The sequence below is a fragment of the Crinia signifera genome, chromosome 5 (genome assembly GCF_055691185.1).
Source record: "Crinia signifera chromosome 5, ASM5569118v1, whole genome shotgun sequence".
In the NCBI taxonomy this organism is placed as follows: domain Eukaryota; kingdom Metazoa; phylum Chordata; class Amphibia; order Anura; family Myobatrachidae; genus Crinia; species Crinia signifera.
In genome coordinates this window covers 34,760,804-34,785,311 of record NC_139221.1, presented here as the reverse complement: position 1 = coordinate 34,785,311, position 24,508 = coordinate 34,760,804, and the positions used below count along the sequence as shown (strand labels likewise).

General features: G+C 43.2%; 1 protein-coding gene across 4 annotated transcripts in view; it reads right to left on the bottom strand.

Annotated features, from left to right (window-relative positions):
- VPS13B (vacuolar protein sorting 13 homolog B) overlaps positions 1-24,508 on the bottom strand; it is a 790,826-nt gene that overhangs the window by 97,975 nt on the left and 668,343 nt on the right. For all 4 annotated transcript variants that reach the window (XM_083186988.1, XM_083186990.1, XM_083186987.1 and 1 more), the window contains exons 40-42: positions 17,576-17,772; positions 6,451-6,632; positions 3,688-4,037 (exon numbers count right to left, since the gene is read on the bottom strand). In XM_083186988.1, coding sequence (XP_083043114.1) covers positions 3,688-4,037; positions 6,451-6,632; positions 17,576-17,772 — 729 coding nt within the window. The remainder of the gene's footprint in view (positions 1-3,687; positions 4,038-6,450; positions 6,633-17,575; positions 17,773-24,508) is intronic.

The following is a 24,508-nucleotide window of genomic DNA, read 5'->3' as shown; positions in this document are numbered from 1 at the left end:
ACACCCCCGACCATATGGTTTCATGACGAGGGGCGAGGCCTCCACTGCCGGCAAGAACAGCAGCACCGCAAGATCATCCTCAGGAGCAATGTCTGGAGCAATGCAAACAAAGCTCCGGTGCCCATTCCAGGCAGCCAGATGCAGGGACCCTGGGCAACGAGGGTGCAGCTCACAGAGCAATGTGCAGCAGAACCGATGAAACACCCTTTGTTACGGCTGTGGTTCTGTACACACAATGCAAGTGTCACTGCCTCCGACTGCCCAACTCCGATTTGGACCCTTACCACGCGCAGTCTGTGTGACAAAGGTCCATGTATAAACTATAAATAACAAAAATACATTTAACTGCGCTGTTTAAAACATGACACTAAAACGGCATTTTGGGCTGTATTTTTATTGCAGTGATCCAGTGCTATTTGAACCAGCTGTAAGGATTTAGATCACACTAGCTCTTGTTTTATGAATGTCCTCCTGCAACATGGAATGCCCTTAAAAAAGAATGTTTGATATAAAACAGATGTTTTATCTTCTACTAGTTGCTGCTGCTGTAGTGCCATGTTCGGTAATTAATCCAAACACGTCTCCAGCTCTGCAGGCATATAAATAAAGATGACTTTGTTTTTCTTCAGCTAATTCATGGGAGGAGCACCCAAAGACCCCGGGGAGGCAGGGAAGATCGCTTTATTAGCCAAGGGGTTTAGGGCTAAGAATTCTGGCTCCCAATGTTACACATACTATTAATTATCGGAGACAAACAGCTCGACAAGGGAGTTGAGGAGAATCACATGGAATGCCTATATTGCTCAAGCACTTCATTAAAGGTTTGCTATGGGGGACAATGGAGCAACGCGTGCCTTGTGTCCTAGTGGTTCTTACACAATCAAGATTAATGACCTGAGTTCGCCTACAAATGCAGTGATTCATTAGAATATATACTAAATGGTAGAACTGGCAGGCCACTTGTTACACATGATGAAAATGCCCCCCCAGTGCTGGATGCCCCCACCCTGAACATGTGATGTCATGATGGGACCACAATTAGCTGAGTGCCCGGAATGTCCTGAAGCCACTGCAGGCGGCTCTGCGGCAGCTCGGGTGAAGTTAAGCTCCTTGAGTCACTTAAGAATGCTGGAGTCGAATAGGGTATTGCTGCAGGCACACGAAAAGCCAAGCACAGGTGCCATGGGGCAGCAACAGTGCCAACACCTAGACTCTGCACCCTAGGCATATGGGGATATGTGCTCTCATGGGGAACTCATTAGGGTGAAGCAGGAAGCAATAATGCCAAAATGTACTAACATCTCAGATGCCAGAAAAAAATGACCCACTCAATCTGTACAAGACCCACGGCGCATCAGCCTAGTCTGTGACTCATATCCTGGCCGGCCCCCACAGCGCATCAGCCTAGTCTGTGATTCATATCCTGGCCGGTCCCCACAGCGCATCAGCCTAGTCTGTGACTCATATCCTGGCCGGCCCCCACAGCGCATCAGCCTAGTCTGTGACTCATATCCTGGCCGGTCCCCACAGCGCATCAGCCTAGTCTGTGACTCATATCCTGGCCGGCCCCCACAGCGCATCAGCCTAGTCTGTGATTCATATCCTGGCCGGTCCCCACAGCGCATCAGCCTAGTCTGTGACTCATATCCTGGCCGGCCCCCACAGCGCATCAGCCTAGTCTGTGACTCATATCCTGGCCGGCCCCCACAGCGCATCAGCCTAGTCTGTGACTCATATCCTGGCCGGCCCCCACAGCGCATCAGCCTAGTCTGTGACTCATATACTGGCCGGCCCCCACAGCGCATCAGCCTAGCCTGTGACTTATATCCTGGCCGGCCCCCACAGCGCATCAGCCTAGCCTGTGACTTATATCCTGGCCGGCCCCCACAGTGCATCAGCCTAGTCTGTGACTCATATCCTGGCCGGCCCCCACAGCGCATCAGCCTAGTCTGTGACTCATATACTGGCCGGCCCCCACAGCGCATCAGCCTAGCCTGTGACTTATATCCTGGCCGGCCCCCACAGCGCATCAGCCTAGCCTGTGACTTATATCCTGGCCGGCCCCCACTGCGCATCAACATAGTCTGTAACTCATATCCTGGCCGGCCCCACAGCGCATCAGCCTAGCCTGTGATTTATATCCTGGCTGGCCCCCACAGCGCATCAGCCTAGTCCATGACTCATATCCTGGCCGTCCCCACAGCGCATCAGCCTAGCCTGTGACTCATATCCTGGCCGGCCCCACAGCGCATCAGCCTAGCCTGTGACTTATATCCTGGCCGGCCCCCTCAGTGCATCAGCCTAGTCTGTGATTCATATCCTGGCTGGCCCTCACAGTGCATCAGCCTAGTCCATGACTCATATCCTGGCCGGCCCTCACAGTGCATCAGCCTAGTGTGTGCCTATTTTATCCTGACCGTCCCACTGCTCATCAGCCAAGTGCCAAGTGTGCTTCTGATCTCCTGGCCCCGGCCCCACATTGCATCAACCTAGCAATACCTTTAAATCCAATCAATGCTATTGGAAGGAATACAATGATCTTTCATCAATATCAGCGCTTCTTACACTGTGCTGCAACATCTTATTGCTAGACCCTGTTGTGTCACACACAATAACATTGGGGTGAAAAAAAAAAAAAAAGCTGGTCCCACAGGATGCACTCTAGCCAATCAGCAAAGCATGGGGAGGAGAGTGTGGTTTCCTGAACTCCCACTGCTCAACTGGCTACTGTGGGAGGGATTTGCCTTATTAAAGTCCCAATAGTTTCCTGGCTACCTGCAGCATCAGAGAGGAGCAGGCAGCTGCAACAGTGCAGAGTATTGTGACATCTGTTGCAGGAAGCTGCAGACTAAGGAAAAGAAGAGGACAGGACTGTTTGACATCCATTCCGATCCCATGCTATACTAGCAGAACTGTATTCTGGAGCACCGTGTGACATCAATTCCGATCCCATGCTATACTAGCAGAACTGTATTCTGGAAAGCAACATACTGTACATTCCAATAACATGCTATACTAGCAGAACTGTATTCTGGAGCACTGTGTGACATCAATTCCGATCCCATGCTATACTAGCAGAACTGTATTCTGGAGCACCGTGTGACATCAATTCCGATCCCATGCTATACTAGCAGAACTGTATTCTGGAAAGCAACATACTGTACATTCCAATAACATGCCATACTAGCAGAACTGTATTCTGGAGCACCGTGTGACATCCATTCCGTGGCCACTAGCAGAACTGTATTCTGCAGCACTGTGTGACTGACATCCATTTTGAGGCCATGCTATACCAGCAGAACTGTATTCTGGAGCACCGTGTGACATCCATTCCGTGGCCATGCTATACTAGCAGAACTGTATTCTGGAGCACTGTGTGACATCCATTCCGTGGCCATGCTATACTAGCAGAACTGTATTCTGGAGCACTGTGTGGCCTCTATTCCGTGCCCATGATATACTAACAGAACTGTATTCTGAAGCACAACGCGACAACCACTCTGAGCCCATGCTGTACTAGAAGAACTGTATTCTGGATCACAGTGCCAACCCAAATGTCATTACATAGCAGCAATGCATAAGTCGAAATAACCACATCATCGTTGGAAATACAAGATTGTCCTGACATGTATAGAACAGGAAGAGACGTAAGGGGCTTCTCACTGACCTACATAGCAGGCATCTTACCTGTTGCCAGGCCTGGATCGCGGTGCTAATGGAGTGTACAGAGTGCTGCCCAAAGTTCACAAATATTGGATCCATCAGGACAGTGCAATCAATGAACTTCTCCAGAGCGCTGGTGGAGACGGCCGTGTGCCCCTGGATGTGGAACGGTTTAACTAAACTCTTCATGGTGAGATTGCGGCATTCCAGCAGTTGGCAATCTGCCTCGGTGGAGAATCGTATCTCCTTACACACAGACGAGCCGCTCCACTGCCGCAGATACACGCGGGGCTCCTTCAGAGAGATCAGCATGTACTCCAGGTCACTGGGGGTTGTTCTATCAGAGGTAAATGGTTGCAAGCATTTTGGTGGCTCTGAAAGAAAAAAAAAAAAAACAATATTAAACTTTCTTGCAAATACCATAACATGTAGAATACATGGAACATAAGATTAAAAAACAGAAACCCCACATCGCCAGGCTATAGCATGTACAAATATAATAATAAAAAAAAGGAAATGACTGTCTCATATTTTATATTGTTTATGAGGTGTTCTAATAGCTTTCAAATTGTACATTTTTATTGTAAAAATTAGCAATTTTCCATATCCTAATTAGTGTTCCAGCGCTGGGTAAAGCTACAATTTGAAATGGGCATCATTAAAAGAAAATCTCAATCAAAAACAGACCCGTTCTAACCTCCTGACAGCCAAGAGAAACACTGTAACATAAGGAAAGGAAATATGTAGTGTAAAAGGAAGAGGGCACTGCTGTGACCGGCAGTATCGGCTACAGGAGAGGACAATGAAAAGTGTCACAAGTGGTCAAGCTCGAGGCCATGTGAAGCCGCTGGTATATCTATAAGAGGTGCAAGGTGTGTGGTGCACACTCCTTGCATCCATGTAAAAATACTTACCTCTCCATCGGTCTGTCTGCGCTACATCAAAATGCACTGGGAAAGTGGCCACGCTGCCATTTTCTGGTAATTTGCACAAGCGCAGTAGAAGAGTAGGGGGCCCAATCGAGGCCTTCACATGGGCCCCCTCCTTTCTTTAAGCTCCTCTGCAGGAGGCATAAATATTTTGGGGCACAAGTAATAAGGTCCGAGGTTTGCCAGATGTGCGGAATTCCGGACAATCTTATATGTTTTTTTAAAAGCGATGCTAAACCCTTTTTATGTACAGTAGAATGTCTAGCGTTATTGTTTTTATGGAAGACCCATCTTCTTTTAAGATTTGGTATGCAGGCTGATACCCTTACTCTTTTGCTTCATGGTTTCCGATTTCCATCAATGTTAGCAAGCCATCCAGGTCTTGAGAAACCAAAATAGCCCATTGTCGTGCTACTGCCATCACCGTGTTCCATGTTTGGCAGGAGATTATATGTTAGACTACAGGGTTTGATTTTCTCAGAACATGATTCTTATTTAAGCCGTAAAGTTCTATTTTAAACTTAACTGTACACAAAACATTCTTCCAACGGTCTTCAGTCATTCTGGTGGTCTTCAGTAAACTTTAAATGGGCAGTAATGTTCTGCTTGGCGATTAATGGCTTCCTTCTTGTTACCTTCCCACACACTACGCATGAACAGTGTTTAGCTGATGGTGGACTCAAACAGTGACATTAGAAAAGTGGCCTATGGAATATTTGGTGTTACTCTGGGGTCTTCCTCCTGGAATACTATACTGTATGCCTCACTCTTGTATAAATATTTGTTGGATGACCATTCCTTAATGTGTACACTATATCCCTGGCAGTGTATTGGGAAGGTTTTCAGAAATTGTTTTGTAGCCTTGTCCACCAAAATGAGAATCAAAATACTTTTTCTGAACTCAAACAAATCTCCTTTGATTGAGACATGGCATATGCTCATAAATGAGCTGATGACAAGGGTTTGATATTGAAGGCTTCAACTTATGTGTTGTTAAATAGGGCAACGCCAACAAAACCATACTCTAGTTGTCATACTATTTAATAACATTCTGGTCTCCAATTATCCACTTAACATAACTGATCATCCTAAAGAGCCATGCATTTTTTTTTCTATGTAATTTTGGTCAACTTTGATCTATAACTGAAAGACAATAAATATACCTGTATGTTAGAATTGCCCCCGATGAGTTTCCACAAATAAATAATTAAAAAAATATATATTTTAGAGCCATCCCAAGCCAATTAAAATTTATTCAACTATTTGGCAGCATATAAACTAATATTACAGTGAAAACTATTAGTGCCACTGGGGCGTTAAATAATACTTCTCTCTGGCCTATCTTGCAGCAGTCAGGATAAGCCTTTCGATGCTCAGAAACTACTTATAACAGAAACTGCAGTTCATCCTCATCCTTGGTTATTTTACAATTCAGTTCTTGAAAGAGAGCATCTCCTCTTTCGGCCACATCGTTGGTTACACGCAGGGTCCGAAAAAGTTATTTTGCTTCTAAAAAGAAAACCCACCGGTTTCCCGAAATTCTTTTACTCCAAATGCCTTGAAAAGTTTCATTGTGATTCCATTTGGTAATTGTCCATTCTATTTTGTTGAGCACACCACAGGCGGCGGTTGTTCCATTCATTTGTGTGCGCCACCTGCGTTTGTTGTTATTGCTTGGGATGGCCGAAAAATATATATTTTTTCAAAACTTTTTGTTTTAAACTTATTTTTTAATCATATGGAAAACGGGGTGAAAAGGGGTCAAATGTTCCGCCAAGCAAACCTTTGCCTGGTTGAAACTGGGCAAATCAGATATTTATTTATTATATTCTGTATACTAAGAAAACACATACTGTACCTGAGCCTAACTGATCCAGATGGTGATACAAGTGCAACTCCAGGTGATCGAACTGCACTGAAACACCCAATGAGGGGACAAGCCAGGGAGTAAAACAGGAATCCACTCTTGTACAAGCTGCAAGTGCTGTAGGAGTCACAAGCTGGTCACAGGCACTTTGAGAGCCAGAATCACTTTCGGAGCTATGGGAAACATAAAACAAAAAAACAAAAAAAATTATTGAACAATTCCAAAATTATAAAATGTTATATGATAAGTGCAGATGGCCTTGTCCCTTTGCCCAAAAAAATCTGGAGAGTGCAGCCAACATAATTAAGTTTTATTTCACATCTGACCATTAGAATTTGCATAAATATTTATCTGGGAAAAGTGGCATTCAATTGTGTAATTATATCTGAATACTGTTATTCTTTCCTATTTAAAATTTAAAATGTTACAGTTAACGAGCCAAAAAAGATAGAAACAGAAAAACTGAAGCAGCTGTAATTAATTTACTTGTTTAATGCGAAGTAAGAAAAATATATAAAAAAAAAAGAAAAAGGTATTTATATGTTTAGAAAGGACCAGTAATAACAGATATTTCTCTAGCCATTATTTCCCGAGGCATAGGAATAAAATAACAGGACAACAACTAGAAAATACTTTTGAATGGTATTTAAGCAAACAAAAGGTAAAAGTACTGTATACAAAAAAGGAAAGTGGTTCTTAAGTAAATTGCCAATATTCCAAGAGGACAAGTAGGTCTCTGACTGGCCTCGATATCACATTGATAAGGTTTATTGGATACTGATCGGAAAATAAATTGTAACATACAGTACACAGTGAAACAACCAGTATAGCTGTAGTTCACAAAGACTCATATGTATAAACGGAACTGCTTAGGTGACATAACAATCGCATCCAGAAAAGAAGCTTGGGAACATTTACATTTAAGGATTAACTTTAAAGTAATATACAGTAAGAAAAAAATAAAATTATATATATATATATATATTAGTCTTATGAAACACAGATGCACTCACCGGTCTTCTTTTTCTTGCGTGAAAAAAGGGTTTTAATACATACCGCAAAAGTATGACAAACAATTATATGACAGGAGGGCAGGAGAGGAGGTCTTTAAAAAAGGTCTCACCAGTAGACCGAAACGTTGACCGTACCACCCACTGTCATGTAATTGTTTGTCATACTTTTGTGGTATGTATTAAAACCCTTTTTTCACACAACAAAAAGAAGACCGGTGAGTGCATCTGTGTTTCATAAGACTGTATTTGTGGGAGCATCTCGTGTGGTGTTCCCTCTGGATTTGAGCACCCCGGCAGCTGATGGATGGGAGAAGTAGTGCTGTCCTATTTGGATGAATATATATATATATATATATATATATATATATATATATATATATATATATATATATATATAGAACGCAGAGGGGTCCGGCACTCCCAACGAGTTAGTGGTATAGGCTGGTGCCTGCACAGCAGAGTGCAAATGTAGACGGTTGTGGTGCGGCACTCACAGCTCTTTCAAAGATTCTCGGAAACACCAATAATGGTCAACGTTTCAAAATTTATTATTTTGTCATCCTGATGACAAAATAATAAATTTTGAAACGTTGACCGTTATTGGTGTTTCCGAGAATCTTTGAAAGAGCTGTGAGTGCCGCACCACAACCGTCTATATACCAACGTTTCATGGCCTCTGTCAAGTAAGTTCTGGAGGAGCCAGATGTGAGAAGTCCAATGTCAGTTTGTACCTACAGTATAAATCCAATCTAATACCCACTTCGGCTAGTGGAGAAACATTTTATGTTTTTCACAACCAATACGAGTGTATCTATACTGTGGACTTTATGCCAATATGCATAAAAAAAATTAGGAATACCGGAAGCTTATATGCAAAATTTTATTTGGGTTCACTATCATAATTGAACATACCCCTGATGAAGTCCTAGGGATGAAATGCGTTCAGTTCAAGTCTACTGTCCTCATCTACTTAAAATAGGAAGATGCTTTCAAAGCACACTCTACTGTGAAATTATGATTGTGATGATTTATATGTTTATTCATGTTTAATGATTGTTAAAAAAAATATATATTTTAGATTTTTTGGTAACTTCCTATTTTACTTGGAATTGTGACCCAAACAACGGGTATGATAAATGTCCTAGGAGGTGAAATGGTGTCGGTGGATTTCACGGACTTAAACTGATATTTAAATTAAGCCAGAGCACGCTTCCCCAAGAAATTGGAATATTTTGAGTGCCGGATTCTGGGACATATATTTATCTGTGATATATCTATCTATATCTCCATATATACAATTTCTGTTTAAACAAGGTGATCACAAGCCATAGGGCACCCCAAAACTAGGAAAGGTGAGTGCCGATGCTTAGTGTATATTGTTTATTATATTAAATTTTTAATTAATCTTATTGTGGTCACATTCTCTCATGCACCCCATTTTAACCTATACTTCATAGCTTATGTTAACCATTTCCCTAGATGATTAGTGACAGGTGTGTTGGTAACTGCTCACATATAAAAGCACAGTCTGCTGTGAGCTTTAGACCAGAATCAAAAATTTATGTGATAGCTATGTGTATTGTAGCCATTTTGAGCAATAGTGTTAGGACCTGCAGAAAAGTGGGGTCCCTTGAAGGGGGCTGCAGGCTTAAATACATTGATCAATTCATGAACTAAATCTCCACTATTTATTAATATCAGTTAATTTAGTGAGTGCAGAGCCCCTAAAATTTCTGTTTAAACAATGTGGTCACAAGCCATAGGGCACCCCAATGCTAGGAAAGGTGAGTGCCAATGTTTAGTGTATATTATATTTATACACACACACAATATTTAAAAAGGTCATGGTATCACAATCTGAAAAGGTTAAAATCCTAATAATAGTTCTCTATTTGCAGATCTCAAACTGTTTAATAGACAGAAAAAGCAGAGTGGAAAAGTCTATATGATTTCACATGCACCTTAGTCAGTGTGTGGAACGCTTTAAAAAAAAACAAGTGTTTGAGCCAAAAAATGTGCTTATGCCAGTAGCTATTATTTTAATATTATTTAAAGTAAAACCAATAAACAGAACCGCATAAAGAAATGTTCAAAATGTCCTAAAAAGGAAGTCCCCAATGTTTTACAATCAGATAATCAAAGAAAGCAATGAAATGACCGATGTTCATTGCCCCATGTAAAATATAAATTTAATAAGTTAAAATAACAAAAATATATAATAAATTAATAAATTGTTAAAACATGAATACCAGAATAAATGTGTGATTAACAAAAATACACATAAAATCAAGATTTATTGTGCCTCTAAAATTCAGTTCTTATTATTAACGTAAAAATGTTCACTAATTTGAGATTTATTATAATTTAAGGGCCTGTAAAACAGGAGCTAAAATAACATTAAAAATAAAAAACTAATTAGAAAACATATGAAACAAAAAAAAAACCATACTGGCTGTTTCTTGCATTTTCCACAAATTCTGTTGGATATTTTTGTAACATTGGATCAGATGTATTAAGCCTTAAAAAGAGATAAACCGAAGGGTGATAAAGGGTGATAAATGTCCAGCCAATCAGCTGCTGACAATTTCTCAAACACCGCCTATCACATGAAAGTTCACCTCTGATTGGCTGGTCATTAATCACTCTTTATCGCCCTTGTGTTTATCTCTTTTTAAGTCTTAATACATCTGCCCCATTGGTTATGACATAGATCTAAAAATGCATTGAATGCGATTTCAGTTCGAGTGACCAGGTGAGGCAAAAAGCATCTCAGATATTAAAAGCTAAAGGCATGGCAAATGCTATTCAAAATTGTAGTAAAAGTGAATGGAATACAGTTCTTTTCCAGTTGGTTTTAATAGGGTATAGTCCATACGACGGCCTTCGTTCGTGATACATTTTTGAGTGATTTGCAACGCTCGTCCATTTTTCTGCATTATTCCTGTAATTTCCTGATGAATCACACTGTCATGTGTCTGGCTTCATTACCAAGCAGAATGTTCATTACTAGGCGGAAAATAATCCTCATCAGCTTCATAAGAGGCCTCTACACAGCCAATGGGTCCATCTGAGAGCTGAGGTCTACAAACTTCCACCAAAAACCATTAACGACCTGAAGACTGCCAAACGTAAAAAAAAAATTACTTTATCCTATTTAAAACCAATTGAAAAGAAACTGTATTCCATGCACCTTTAGAGTGTGCACTAACATTTTGAACACTTATGGGGCCTACACACAGGGTGATTTCAGGGTATTTTCTAAGTGATCTCACTAGATCGCTTAGAAAATGCCCCTACATTGCTCCGTGTTTAGGGACCATAGAGATTAATATCCAGCATGTTGGATAAATCTTGTTACTCGACAGGCAGGTGATTTTTCTCACCGGAGCACACTGGCCCTGACAGATCGCTCAGCACACATCGCTGTGTGCTGAGTGATCTAGCATCGTTCAGAACACTCAGCAAATCTCCCCGTGTCTTGTGTAGGCCCCTTACCTGCCTTTTTTTGATAACCCTTCAAATGTGGGAGTTTTGCCTTACCCTGTAGTTTACGTATAATAAGGAACGGAGAACATCATATAAAAAGTGTAAAATAATCGTAAACAAAGAAACAGATAAAACATAAAAAAAAAATATTTTTTATTTTTAACACCAGCATTTTCGAAAATAAGCGGAAATGTCTCAAAGAGGGATAAATTTCATGGTTCCCAATGTTCTCTAACGTCTTCGGTTTCCAATTTTAAACAAGTCTCTCTCTAACAATAAAGGCTTCATTTAATAAAATCAGTAATAAATGGAGCTGTCAGAAGTGCTGTGGACCACACAAAGCTAAGGGTCAGGTTATGAAGTCCGTCTGCCTCCGTGATCTGAACATCCCGGCCAAAAATGATCAGCGGAGAGGGAAGTGAATTTATATTGAACGGCGAGCACTTCCATATGCATTCCAGTTACTATCGTTTCTTGACCTCGCGACTCAAATTGCAGCTCTCGGGGTTGCCACATCCCAACCCTCTGCAAACTATCACACCAGGCCAGAACAAACAAAAGCCTCAATTTAAATCACATTTAACTGTCATTAAAGCATTGCGCAGTTTGGGAATGCTGTTTATATTCTCACACTTGCGTCCGAACTTAAAACACTGACATTACTCCGGGGTGAAGTGTTTACTTGTAGGAGCTGCTCAAATTAGCTGGGATGTAAAAAGTGCTCCCCCGCCCCCACACACATACAAGTATGTTTATAATGAGTTAGATAGCAATGTGTTCTTAATGTGGGTCCATTTAAATGATAAATGAAGGCCCTTAACAATCACACATGGAAATGTCAGGCTTAAGCCTAATGTGTGAAATAAAAAAAATCGTCTGGACTGTTCCTGGTTCATCTACTATGTATAGTGCATGCAGGGACAAGGTGCAGTCCCCATTGTATTACCGCAGCGGGGAAGCAGATCAGACATTGTATGGTAATGACATTCTAACGGGATAAGGTCATATCGTCTACAACAACTAGGTCGACAAGCATTGGGTCGACACCACTTGTTCGACATGCATGAAGGTCGACATGGGTCTAGGTTGACAGGTCATTAGGTCGACAGTCAAAAGGTCGGCATGGGGTTTTTCACTGTTTTTTGAGCCGACATGTGCCGACAGGCTGTATTTCATGCCCTACCATCCACTAGGGTGTGGTGGGAGAATAAAATAGTGTGCCTAGTGTAGTAGGGCTCTGTGCCCGAAGCATTACGAGCACAGCGAGCCATGCGAGGGGATGCGGTGCACTTTAAAATGTGTCCATGTCGACAGTGTCGACATTCAAGTAAAAAAACCCAGTGAAAAACCCCATCTCGACCTTTTGACTGTCGACCTTGCCCATGTCGAACTAATGCTTGTGTCAACCTAATGACCCTGTCGACCTTGCCCCATGTTGACCTAGTTAGTGTAGACAATACGATCCACACCCATTCTAACATAGTCCAAAAGTCCCTTCCGTTCACTGTGCCAATCACTGGGCTAATAGACCCATTCAGTACAACACAACTGTTATTTTCTATATAGGTCTAGAAAGTTGTATAAGTATTTTGCAGGAAACAAGCAACATATTGGCAAATGTAAACCGTTCCCGTCTGGAAATGGTATATAAAGGAGGGAGGAAGGGAAGAGAAGGTAACAGGGAGCAACAGCTGGACACCCACCCACCAAGCTCCCACAACAGGGTTACACTGTGATATATGTAACCACTTATAATCTGGATAAGGGGGTTACGCTGTCCATGGACTGAACGCTGTCAGATATTTCCTGAGGCTTATTAAGAACATTTCTCTTCTATTTGGCAATACACCAGCTATTCCTCCCCTCATCATCTCGTTAACACTGACAATGGAAGACTTCCAGGGTTATGCTCTAGTCTACCTATCAGCTGAGGAGATGAATGTTGTGTTGTCTCTACTCTACTATATATTAACCCTCTAGATTTGGATTGGCCAAACCGGTCCTCTATATCTACCAAGAGGCCATGTATTTTAGATCACCTAGCTGGAGCACAGGCGCAGTCATTACTAACTGTCACATTCTACAGATCCACAGGTGATCTGAGAAACATGAACTGTAGGTAGATCTCGAGGATCGTTTCTGAAATCCCTGCTCTCAATTTAATATTGAGGGATTGTAACAAATGTCTATAAAACAGTGGTTCTCAAACTGTGGGTCCTGAACTTCTTAGCATGGGGTCACGACTCCGAGTTAAGTTATTTTAGACTCCTCCCATCACTCTGTGTGCCTCCACAATGCTGCCATGTATGTGCTGGCTGCTGACTACACGTGTGATGTGATGACCTTCTGCAGTAACTTGCTGGGGTCCTGTCATTATTTTTATTGTCTGATGGGGTCCCAGAGCAAAATAGTTTGCGGACCCCTGGTATAAAACATGCATATGCTAAGTTATCAAGCAAAGTATAGACCACAGAGTGAATGGGATTACCATCAACCTCCTAAGCAGAGATCAGGGTAATTTGTCAAATCCTATGGCAATTTATCACCCGCCAAGCAAATTTTCCCAGGGTGACATACAGTAGATAAGGACAAAGTTCAGTATGTGCATGTGGATGGGAAATGTGCCCAAGATGACCATATAAGGCATGCCAGCCCTGCCAAATTTGGTGTCCTGAGCAAGATAATGCAAGACAATGTCTTTATACTGGCGCAGCTAATAAAAGCCAGAGTTAATGGGCGGAGTGATGGGTGCAAGCCGCAATTAGCTCATCTTGGTTTTCTATTCCTAATCGGTTTGTGCGCAAATACTCCCCCTCCGCGATCCCTGAGCTAGGTTACCCTACGCAAGTTTAGAGGTTAAGGAATAGCGCCCAATCAAGATGGGAGAGTTAAGGTGCCCATACACTAGTAAGATTTATCTGCAGATCTGGCTGGTTGGAACAAAAACATGGTTTTTCCCCTTGTATATCTTCTTCATCACAGAAATATCCTGGTGAAAACGTTCACCGTGTTCATCACTAACGGCGCCGCAGTTAGCTGGGAAAATTAAAAAAATCTAAGTGAGAATGAAGAAAATGCATCTTAAAAGACATATTGCACCCAAGTGTCTGATATGAGGAAATCATATTTTCAACCAGTTCAACGTAGTTTGCTGCTTTCTTATTTCCCAAAAAGTTTTGTGCTACTGATATAGGCAGGATCTTCAAAACTTGAACTAATAAACAATTCAGCGCATTGCAATCAGTACGAATTTGTTGTTTTTACATGTGATCCTTTTTGGCTGTTGCTTAGTGACAATCAGTTCCTAACTGCCATGCTACAGGCTGGGTTTGAGAAATTACAATTTAGCCCTGTACACACACATCGATTTGCTTTTGATTCGATGTTAGATTCGATTTTCTATTAGATCTGGCATTAGATCTTCACATTCGATTTGGCATTAGAGCTGTACTTTTGATTGAGATATCGAATTGGATATCGAATTCGATATACATTCACGGTACATTGCACACATTCGATTTACTAGATCAAATTCGATATTTCCTTGGCTGCATAGTAGATTTTGTGAAAACAGGAGCGCGCATCAAATCGAATGTAGATCGAAAGTGACACAAAACCATTCAATTTCGTTTAGGATTCGATTTTGCTTCTATAAGCAAAATGGAATTGAAAATCGTGAAAAATCGATGCATGTGTACAGGGCTTTTTTCATTTATCACTCATTATTAAGCTCAACTTTATCTTTTGTTAAGGCTTAATACATATGGTCCAAAGTCCTCTCCGATCTCCCATTTCAGTCTCATTCTCCAAGATTTGGGATAACATTTGAGATTTAATAAAGTATCACAGACTCCTTAATTGGGGGAACCTGCACCAAAAAGGAGTTTAAGCTACACCCCAGGCAAGTGTCTAGGTCGCCGGCCCTTGTGTGGTGCACAGAGACCCACAGCACCTATTCAATACCTTGACTTGTGCAGCCACCTCAAAATAATTCTCTGAAAATACAGAACAGGTGCAATCTCCCTGAGGCCTGTGCTCATGCATACCATAGTCTACATGCACTTGTGACTTAGCTGGCAAGTACCATTCACCCAGGACCCCTCCAGTCATGCTCCTTTGTTGAAATTTTTGGGTCTTTGACCCTGGAAAAAAACAAGGTCAAAGTCCTGGGTTCGGGTTGACTCTTTCTCGCAGAAAAAGGACCCGCGGTGATCTGGAAATCCAGAGTAAAAGTGCTTGACCTGGTAGTTTACTTTTCCGTCTGAAAGGAGGTATTAGTGACTTTCTGATACCCTGTTCTTCTGACAGCTTTGTACCATTATGACTCCACCTTCCGATGCTGAATGCCGCAAATCATCACTGCACCATGGGGAGAGGTGGTGGTGATATCACAGCCAAGAGCCACACTACCACTCCTAAGGAACAAAGGATGCTGCTCCAACCTCCTAACGGAAAAGGGGTCAGCAGTTACGAGGTCAAAACACTTGTGGGATGGCCTTGGGGCTTGCTCCGGCCATGGGGCTTGCTCCGGCCTTGCTTGTATGGAGCTTACAAATGATACCACACCGCAGCCAAGAAGTGTACTCAATTAAATGTCAGCTAACAAAAGCCTGTGAATGGAGTGCTAAAATAAACTGTAAAGAAAACACATTTGAGAATAAAATCATACTGGAACGCTACACTATTGGAGACCAGAACGTCAAACGGTTTGACAAAGTAACAATACGCTGGACTCTGTACTAGCAACATTTAACATTCCCACAGTATTCACGTTACCGCGGTGCCAAGTTGACCGCAAAGGTAATTCTGTGGAGGTCCTAGATTCAGAAGAATTAACCCTGTCTAAAGCACTTAACTTCTCAATGACAAAAATGCATTCTCTTACAATTAACATCAGAAATCCGTCCCAGCTCTATCCAATTAATGGAAAGCAGATGTTTAATTCTGTTATTGATTTTTTTGATCCACTCTTCCAATTTCCCAGATTCTCTTGATATCTTTGACTACATTTGCACATAAAGCACGATGAAAGCAAAACAAGCCCAGTGCAGCGGAATACTGAGAACCAGAGCAGACATTTGAACCGTTCGCTTAACAGAATCTCTGCGAATGGGAGGTAACATGACAAATTTCACTGTCAATTCCAAACCCCAGCACAAGAAATTCCTTCTATCTCCACTGAGTACTGAGAAACTGGAGAAGAGCGTCCAACTGATATCTGCTTTGGGAACGGGTCTAGAAAATAGCTTCCAACTGGATTGTTTTTCTGTTGTTTACTTTGGGGGTATTCAATCCCCGCCGTTATTTCCGATGGGGGAAATAGCGGCGGGCGCCTATTTAATGCTGTCTTGCCCTACAGCATTGAAGAGGCAGAACGACAGAATGGGCTGACTTTAAAAGCTGTTGGGCCCATTTTGCAGAGAAGGGCCGTGAATTGTCGCGATCGCGGCCAGATCTCAACAATCCATGGCCATTTACATGGACATGACCCTTTTTGGTGATCGGCAGGCGGGATATTGAATCCCGTCTGGTGATTTGCGGTCGACCCAAACGAAAATGGGCCAGGGTCATGCCTGTCGGAAAGGACCGACAGTTCTGACCCGGGATTGAAACCCCCCCCCCCCCATGTGTGCAGCCTTCTGAATACCAAAAGGACCAATTAATACATCTATTGACATTACCCCGTTGTTCCATGAAGTCAGAAGACTTTAAATACGGATGTACTGCAATGTAATGAGTGGCTTATCACTGTATACTTGGAACGTCGGCAACTGCTGTCTGATAATCTCAGAGCATTAACATAGCATCTCTCTTCACTGGTCGGATCAGGAGTGAAATTGTTCAGGTGCGTACCTACGGTACCATATCCGACCTGTCTCATAACCCATGTATTACAGATGTGTCCTAACACATCTCTGCTGCAGTTGCCCCAAACAACCCCTCCTGGCATGCCAGGTCCAGTGCGACTCTGTTAGCACTGGGAGCCTTTCTTTACTGAAAACGTGTCCTAGTCGCAATTCGATGAAAATGGGGTCTATCAGGAGACTGTGATGAATCATTTGACACCTGTACACCTGTGTGCGCCTGAGTCACTGAATCTTCATGCAATGTGCTACGATGCAGCTTTTTCTACACCAAGTTCCGTTGTGCTCTGTATACAGTCAGTCGCACACAGATAAGGGGCTGGACATAATGACGCCTCAATGTTTTTTTTGAAAGGGGCAATAACTTACAATGCATTGTTTTGCCGTGTTAGTGATTGCTCCTTTAAAGAAACATCTGAGTTCATCCAGCACTGCTGCCAAAATGGGGTCATCATTATATCCCGCCCAGGGTTGCAGGAGAACTTGGCGCCGTATTGAGGTTAGAAGTATGAGGACGCAGCAGTATGTGAGTTTGCTGTATGTTCCATCCACCGTATATGATAGTACAGAACCGTTGCAATATAATACGGTAAAAATTATAATCTTGCTTCTAAACCATAAACACTCCTCATTGTAAACACGGTCAAAGATATTTTCATGTCCGACATTTGTCTTAACCATAAAAAAAAAAAAATTTTGAAGCTTGTTTGGACCGATACGGTCACAATCCACGATGTATGTGCATGTAACTACCTCTGGTCATCGATGGGGCTGGAGCTGTTATTCAGCACGATCCTCCATAGGTGGGAGGTGACTAGATCCCTCTGGTCGCTGACCGTCGTGATGCTGGGCAGCTGGAGCTCACATGGCTTGCTCTCCGACAGACTGAACTCTCGGAAGGCAACAAATGACCGTTGGAGTTCATCCCAGTATTCGAGGCTACAAGGGACCTATATAAAAGCAACGAGAACGCCAGTTATTTCAGCTTTAAAATTTAATATGCAAAAGAAATATGCAAGCATGCAAATCTTGCCTTAAAAGACCTCAAAGAAGACTAAATAAATAAATATGAACAATATACAACCATACATAGAAATTGTGATTTTAGGAGTGACTCAGAAAAAGGCTGCATGACTCACAATGGAATACATTTAACAAAGAGGGAACTAAAGAGAAAAGAAAAAAAATAATTCTTAAACATAAATGAGCTAATCAAGAAGCATAACGAATTGCAGAAACATGACATTGTGTTCGAGCACTGGAACCTTGGCGTACCAGTCTCTGAATGCCTCAACGGTCCACATTTTCCCACTGATTAAGACATTGAACTACAATGATTCTGGTTCAGTGATGTAGTCATTGCCAACATTTCTGAAGCTAAACGATTATTGTTAAACTGCGCATGTGACTCGGTCGTAGGTGCCGGGGCGTTATTAGCAATGTGATTGATTGGGATTGCTTGGAGGAAGTCACTAGGAATGGCGGTAAAACATAGGCGTGTCAATAAGCAGGGATAGATATCGCTGGAATCTTAGTGCTGATTGATAATAAATAGGCCTACTGTACTGTACCTTAGCATTCACCTGTTGCCCCCCTCGTATCCAAAAGTAAGACAGAAAAAGCTGATCATTTATATGGTGTACGCATTCCGTTTACAAGTCAGAGCCATTAGGAAATTCCACCAAATTAGGACCCATTGCACCAGAGCCGCCAAACTCTGGTGCCCCATGAAGAACTCATTATTGACTCTACTGTCAGCTTAGGTTTAAGTCTCCTGTTTTATACTGCTTTTACATTGCCCTAAATATACCAGGTTATTGCACATATCAAGCCAAGATATTGTGAAGTGGAACAGATAAAATGACATGGGTTGAGCGACCTTGGATTTGTTCTCAGCAATGAAATAGCTGGCACTGGGAGATGATCTCATTTCTCAGTGCCACCTCAGGACCCGCCTCCAGTGTTGGCACCCACCCAGCATTATGCCAGGTCCAGCCGCCAGTGTAGAGAAGTATCAAGCCGGGTCAGGGCTGGGTACAAAATGCCAGGTGAGTCCCAGCTATGCTGTGTAACAGTGGTATTACTTTGTGCACATAGAGAATGACGGAATAATAAGTACTGTACAGATGGAGCAGCTCTCATTAGAGCTGCTCCTGGTGATTATATCGCCAATCGCCGCTGCTAACTATGCGCCAAAAGGGGGCGCTCACGCACCCCGTTCTGACGGAGACCACCGCTGCCCTCCACCGCTCCCCCATAGCTGCCCATACCCCCCTATCCCTGCCTGTCTCCCTGAAGCAAAGATGGGCAGGGATTCCAATCCCCGCCAACGACGCGAAGAGGACACGCATGCCTGTGTGACACTCGTGCGTCCTCATCAGACAGGGCAGTTGCAAGCCCTGTCAGCACCCCAGGTGACCACCACCCCCCGCAGCACCACATTAGCGCGCTACAGGGGGGGGGGTGCGGGTGCTACCCGCAGATTGCTACTCTCCGAGAGGGCGGGGGAGCAGCGGATTGCCACTACCTAGCTCCACGGCCTGGCTCCATGGGGGGTGTGTGCAGGCGCTACCCCGCCAGAGATTTCCTACCAGCACAGGGGTGCAGCGGGTTTAATCCTGATCACGGGGGGGTTGGGGGCGTATGGCTTACCAGCTCCCTGCTGGATACATTGCTTGGCAGCTGCTGCAGCATAAATTCTTCCTGCTCGCCTTGGCAGCTCAATACCGCCCTCCAGTGGCCTAATGCTGTCTAGTGGTGGCGCTGGCCCTGCCGTCAGATGCAGTGCCACTCCGCCAGCTCAGACAATCTGAGCTGGCTGAAAGGCGATTATCCGAGGATGACTGACTGAACGTAAAGGAGATTACACGCAGAACTATCTCCGGACCTTATGCTGGGTACACACAAGGACGATCATGATTTCCTTGAAATTGCACAATGGTCGCACGATCTGCACTCAGTCAAAGGGAGATTGACAGCAGGTAAAATTACTGCAGCAGGTAAAATCTCAATCTGACCCTACGACCGTCGGAGGCGCGAATCGGAACAGAACCCTAACTAAAAACATTCTGCACTTTTTCTTTGAACAGGTGCGCTTCCCCGTACACTTACACAGAAAGGGCTGAACCAGACGCACTGGAAAGATTGGGTAATATTAACACAATGCTTTGCATTTGTATTAAAAGAGTGACTCATGCTTAATTTAAATGTCAATGAGTAACACATAAAATAAACAAATACACCTATTCCAATATGCTACTAAAAGAAAGCCCTATTAGGAAATGATACAATATAATAGGAGATTACTTGCAGAGTTTGTCCATATTTTTAGCACTTAAAAACTATATAGAATTGGCAGAGAAAAAGCAGAACATCTGTTTGCAATATATTTATGAGCGCTTTGCAATAAATGCAGCAAAGTGTTTTATATAAAGTATTTGTTTCTATTTTAAAATCCTTTGTAGGACAGCTTTGCGGCCTTTAAGATGCCTCTTCCGCCGTGCCAATGTTTCTCAATGTCACCCAGCAACATATAAAATATTTAAGCAAAACCATAGGAAACCCTGAAATGACATACGAACAACAAAGCTCTTTGTTTAATGCGCCACAGGACTCATCATGGGTGTAACTACTAAAAGTACATCTACCAGGGTCCTACAATTGACTATATTTGTCTTTGCAAACCTACGTTCCTCGGGTCACAACGCTAGCAATAAAACTGTAACACCAGAACTATTTCCTGTAACCACAAGAGGTCACAGAGAAAGTAGCAAGGCCGCCGACTGCAGTTTGCAATAACACCACTAACAATGAACCAACTGATAATGACCGTATCCCGATGTTCCACATTCTACCACCTGTTAAAAGATCAAGGATGAATCTCATTCGGAACCCACAGCGTAAACACAGAAACGCACACACAGCTGGGTCGTTTTGTAATGTGCTGCAAATTTCCCTACGGGGTCACTGTTTTTATTTATTTTTTCCTTATTATTTCGTTTCTAAAATAACCTTCCTTCTAGTATCAAGAACTTAAACTTCTTTAGATTGTGGCTCTCCCAGGGTGGGCTTGCCTTGGAGAGAACATCGTTTCTGTTCCAGAAACAACTACCGTACGATGGATGTACACAGAAGACAGGAAGTGTGTGCGTTTTATCTCCTTCAAGCAGGCCACCTAAGTGAAGTGGAGGCCGCAGAACACAATATCATCTTGTATTAGGTAGAGGACGCCAGATAATGCTGGGATCATAAGCCTGGCTTCCTGAGGATGAACAAACTGATTGCTTGTCGAGCGAGTGTTTCTCCTCTCTTTTCTGTTACGAGGCCAAAGTCTCCTTGAATACAAAATCGTCCATGTATTCAGCAACGGGGAAAAAATCCACATGTCCGCAGACAAGGGGAAATCTTGGCAAACGGAGCTGTAATTCGGTACGAGCATTTCTCTTATAACACTGATCGGTATCGCTTCTGCTGAAGGTAATTCATAGCCGACAAAAGTCGCATGTCAAAAGTGATTCCAATAACTATTTTACATACCAGGCTAAATAAATACACTTAAATGACAAACAGATCTCCGAGGCGAAAGCAAAACAATGGATTCCTGTTTCAGTGGGAGATCGGACGTAGTTGTCCCAACAGCATAGCGCACGGGTTCTTGTAATCATTGCAGGTTCCTTTGTTCGCTGCACCTGCCAAAAAGCCTGGAAAACAATACACAGTACAGGAGAGCGAGTCGTTCCAGAACTTGTTTGACTTCCTCCTGAAAAGGCAGAGATGCTATCGTGCACTTTATGGAAAAGTGATTCTTGATTGGTGCTGATGCAATCTGTAAAATCAATCCATTACATTTTGGACGAGGATCCAAAAACATGGAAGTAGTATGCTGTCGTTTTTTTGTTTTTTCTTTCTCCAATGCAAAATTTCTCTCTGCTGAATAGATCGGGGCTCTGCCAATAACACGTGCGTTTCTCACTTAACATGGTTAGACTAGGTTAAATCTAAACCTAACGGAAGGGAAGCAGCGATGACAGACTCTGGATTTGAAGACATGCATCTAGCAGAGCAGAACTGTACTTACAGAATTGCACTGTTTGACCTTTGTCATTTTTAATTCCCCTTTCAGTATGTTATGGCTGCCTACACAGAGCGCAGGACAGCGGAGGAAAATGTGAACACACGTTACAGATTGGGGCCTCGTTGGGGCTCCGGGGTGAATCCAGCTGAAGGACAGAGCATGCTGCAATGCCAAGGGGGCACCTCTGTTATTTCTACATACAGACAACATGCTCTCATTTTGCATGTAGATTGCAAATACACATAGTTCATTTCGGGGGTTTGTTAACCAATAATTGGGAGTCGCTATGCAGTATGCAATTATTTCACCGGCGTGTATGATAGAGCACAAGCAGGGGCTGTGCTGCCTTCATCTTGGACCCCTCCCCTCTAGGAGTGGTCACAGGGTCTGGTGCACATGCACAGGTCTCTGGGAAAATGGCGCATGCGCAATACATTGCGATTTCTGCAGCACTGCTGCTGTGACGTGGGACTCCAGAGTGTAAGTATTGAAAAAAATAGGTGCTGGTTGTGCAGTGCGGGCCCTCCTGGACCCTGAGAGCCTGGGTGCACCCATTATAAATACACCAGTTTCGGCAGAACATCTGTTGTCCTGGCCAGCTGTCTGTCTCCCAATCCTGATGCTAGGAGGAGGTGTGGCCATGTCCCAGTACAATCAGCATAGTCACACTAGGGATGGTTATCGTTGCCATTGCCATCGATGGTTGCCAGCTGCACCCATTGCACATACTATAGCTTTGGGCTTGCTGTAAAGGGTGTGTTTTTGGACAGATTGGGACAGGGTTTGAGCAGATCAGGAGGAGGCTGGGAGTTATGCTTCTAGTTGAAGCTACACCTAAAGCTAAATGATGCCCTTGGTTTCCTGTAATATTACAGATGATCACATTTTGAAGTTATCATCCAACCAAACATGCCCGAAAGGAGGGGCAGGGATTACTAATCAGTAGAGACAAGCTACTAGTGTCCATCAAAGGGGAAGAGTCTCAGCTTTTGGAATATACCCTCAAAAAAACTCTAAGTCAGACAGAACCTGAAATATCTGACTGGGAAGAGCAATTAACAGGCTTGGATGGGGACTACTGCTTTGAAGTCAGATATCTCCGGTTCCCAGGGGCCGATTTTTAAAATTCTTATACCCATGGAAAGAGGAGACCCTCAGCTTTCAGACTAGGGCCTCCTAGACTCCTGGGGGGGTTTCTGGGTACTCAGAAACCCCCCTGCGTGCGCTACTGCCCAGGACTCTCGGAGGAGCACAGCAAGGGTCTGCACTAGCTTTGCAGCATGCAATGATACTTCCCCACACCACACATAGGGGGTTATTTTGGTTCACTCCTTCTGACAAATTCCTTCTAATAGTGCCCATCCAAGGTCCGTTTATCAGATCCGTTTTGTACTTAAATAGCATGCATTGCATGCGTTGTGCATGCAATGCGATTCGATGAAAAGCATGTACAAAAAGTATGTGCAGCACATACTTTTTGTACTGTTCGATGAGTTGCAGCGGGAGCGCGCATCGCAAAGTAAAAAAAAAAACACCGCATCGGACCGTGTATGGGCACCTTTAGATGGACAAAACCATGTGCACTGCAGGGGGGGCAGATGTTACTTGTGCAGAGAGAATTAGATTTGGGTGGGGTTTTACTTCAAAGTGAGATCTATATTGCAGTGTAAAAATAAAGCAGTCAGTATTTTCCCTGCACAGAAACAAAATAACTCACCCAAATCTAATTCTCTCTGCACATTTTACATCTGCCCCAGCTGCAGTGCAGCATGGTTTTGTCCATCTAAGAAGGAATTTGTCAGAAGGAGTGAACCAAAATAACCCCCATAGGGGGAAATATACTAAGATGGGAGTTCTATTACACACAAGATGTTGCTATGGAAAACCAATCAGATACTATTATCTTCTAGAAGGTGCTAAATAAAGAAGTAGATTCTGATTGGATGCCCATTGCAATATCCCATGTGAAATTTCCCCCCAGTGTTTGACATTATTTTGGTGAGTCAAGACCACACCTCCTGGATTTGGCCACACCCCTTAAGCACCTCTGCCCCGTAGTTGCCTTAACGGCTCTGAGAGCATCACCATCGCTATGGGGTGTACACATGGAGCGATTTGTGCTTAATTTCTAAGCGATCCAGACAGGTTGCTTAGAAAAGAGGCATAAATGCCCCGTGTGTATGTCCAATTACACAGATCCGTGTTTTGAACAATAACTGTGTCGCCGAATGACAGATGTTTGTTTTGGTGGCGCGAGTGTTCTAATGCTATACTTATATTGTGGCTAGAACCGTGCACTTCTGGGTATTATATCCTGGTCTGGTTACAGGCCCGGTGTTAGAGCGGTAACCTCCCACACCCACCACTGATCTATGCCTGTGCGGTGTGGAGTATACATGGTGAGCCCCATTGGGGCATGCTTCTCTACCCTTCCAGATGTACAAAAGACTCACAAGTTTTGGTTTGTTCTCCCAAACTCTGGAAGACGGGGGCCTCAAGACCACATTCCTTATAGAACCCGTTACCACCACCCACCCCATCCAATGACCAAAGTCCGCAAACCACAGCAATGATACTATTCCCAAGGCACCCTTCGTAGGAAAGGACAGTAG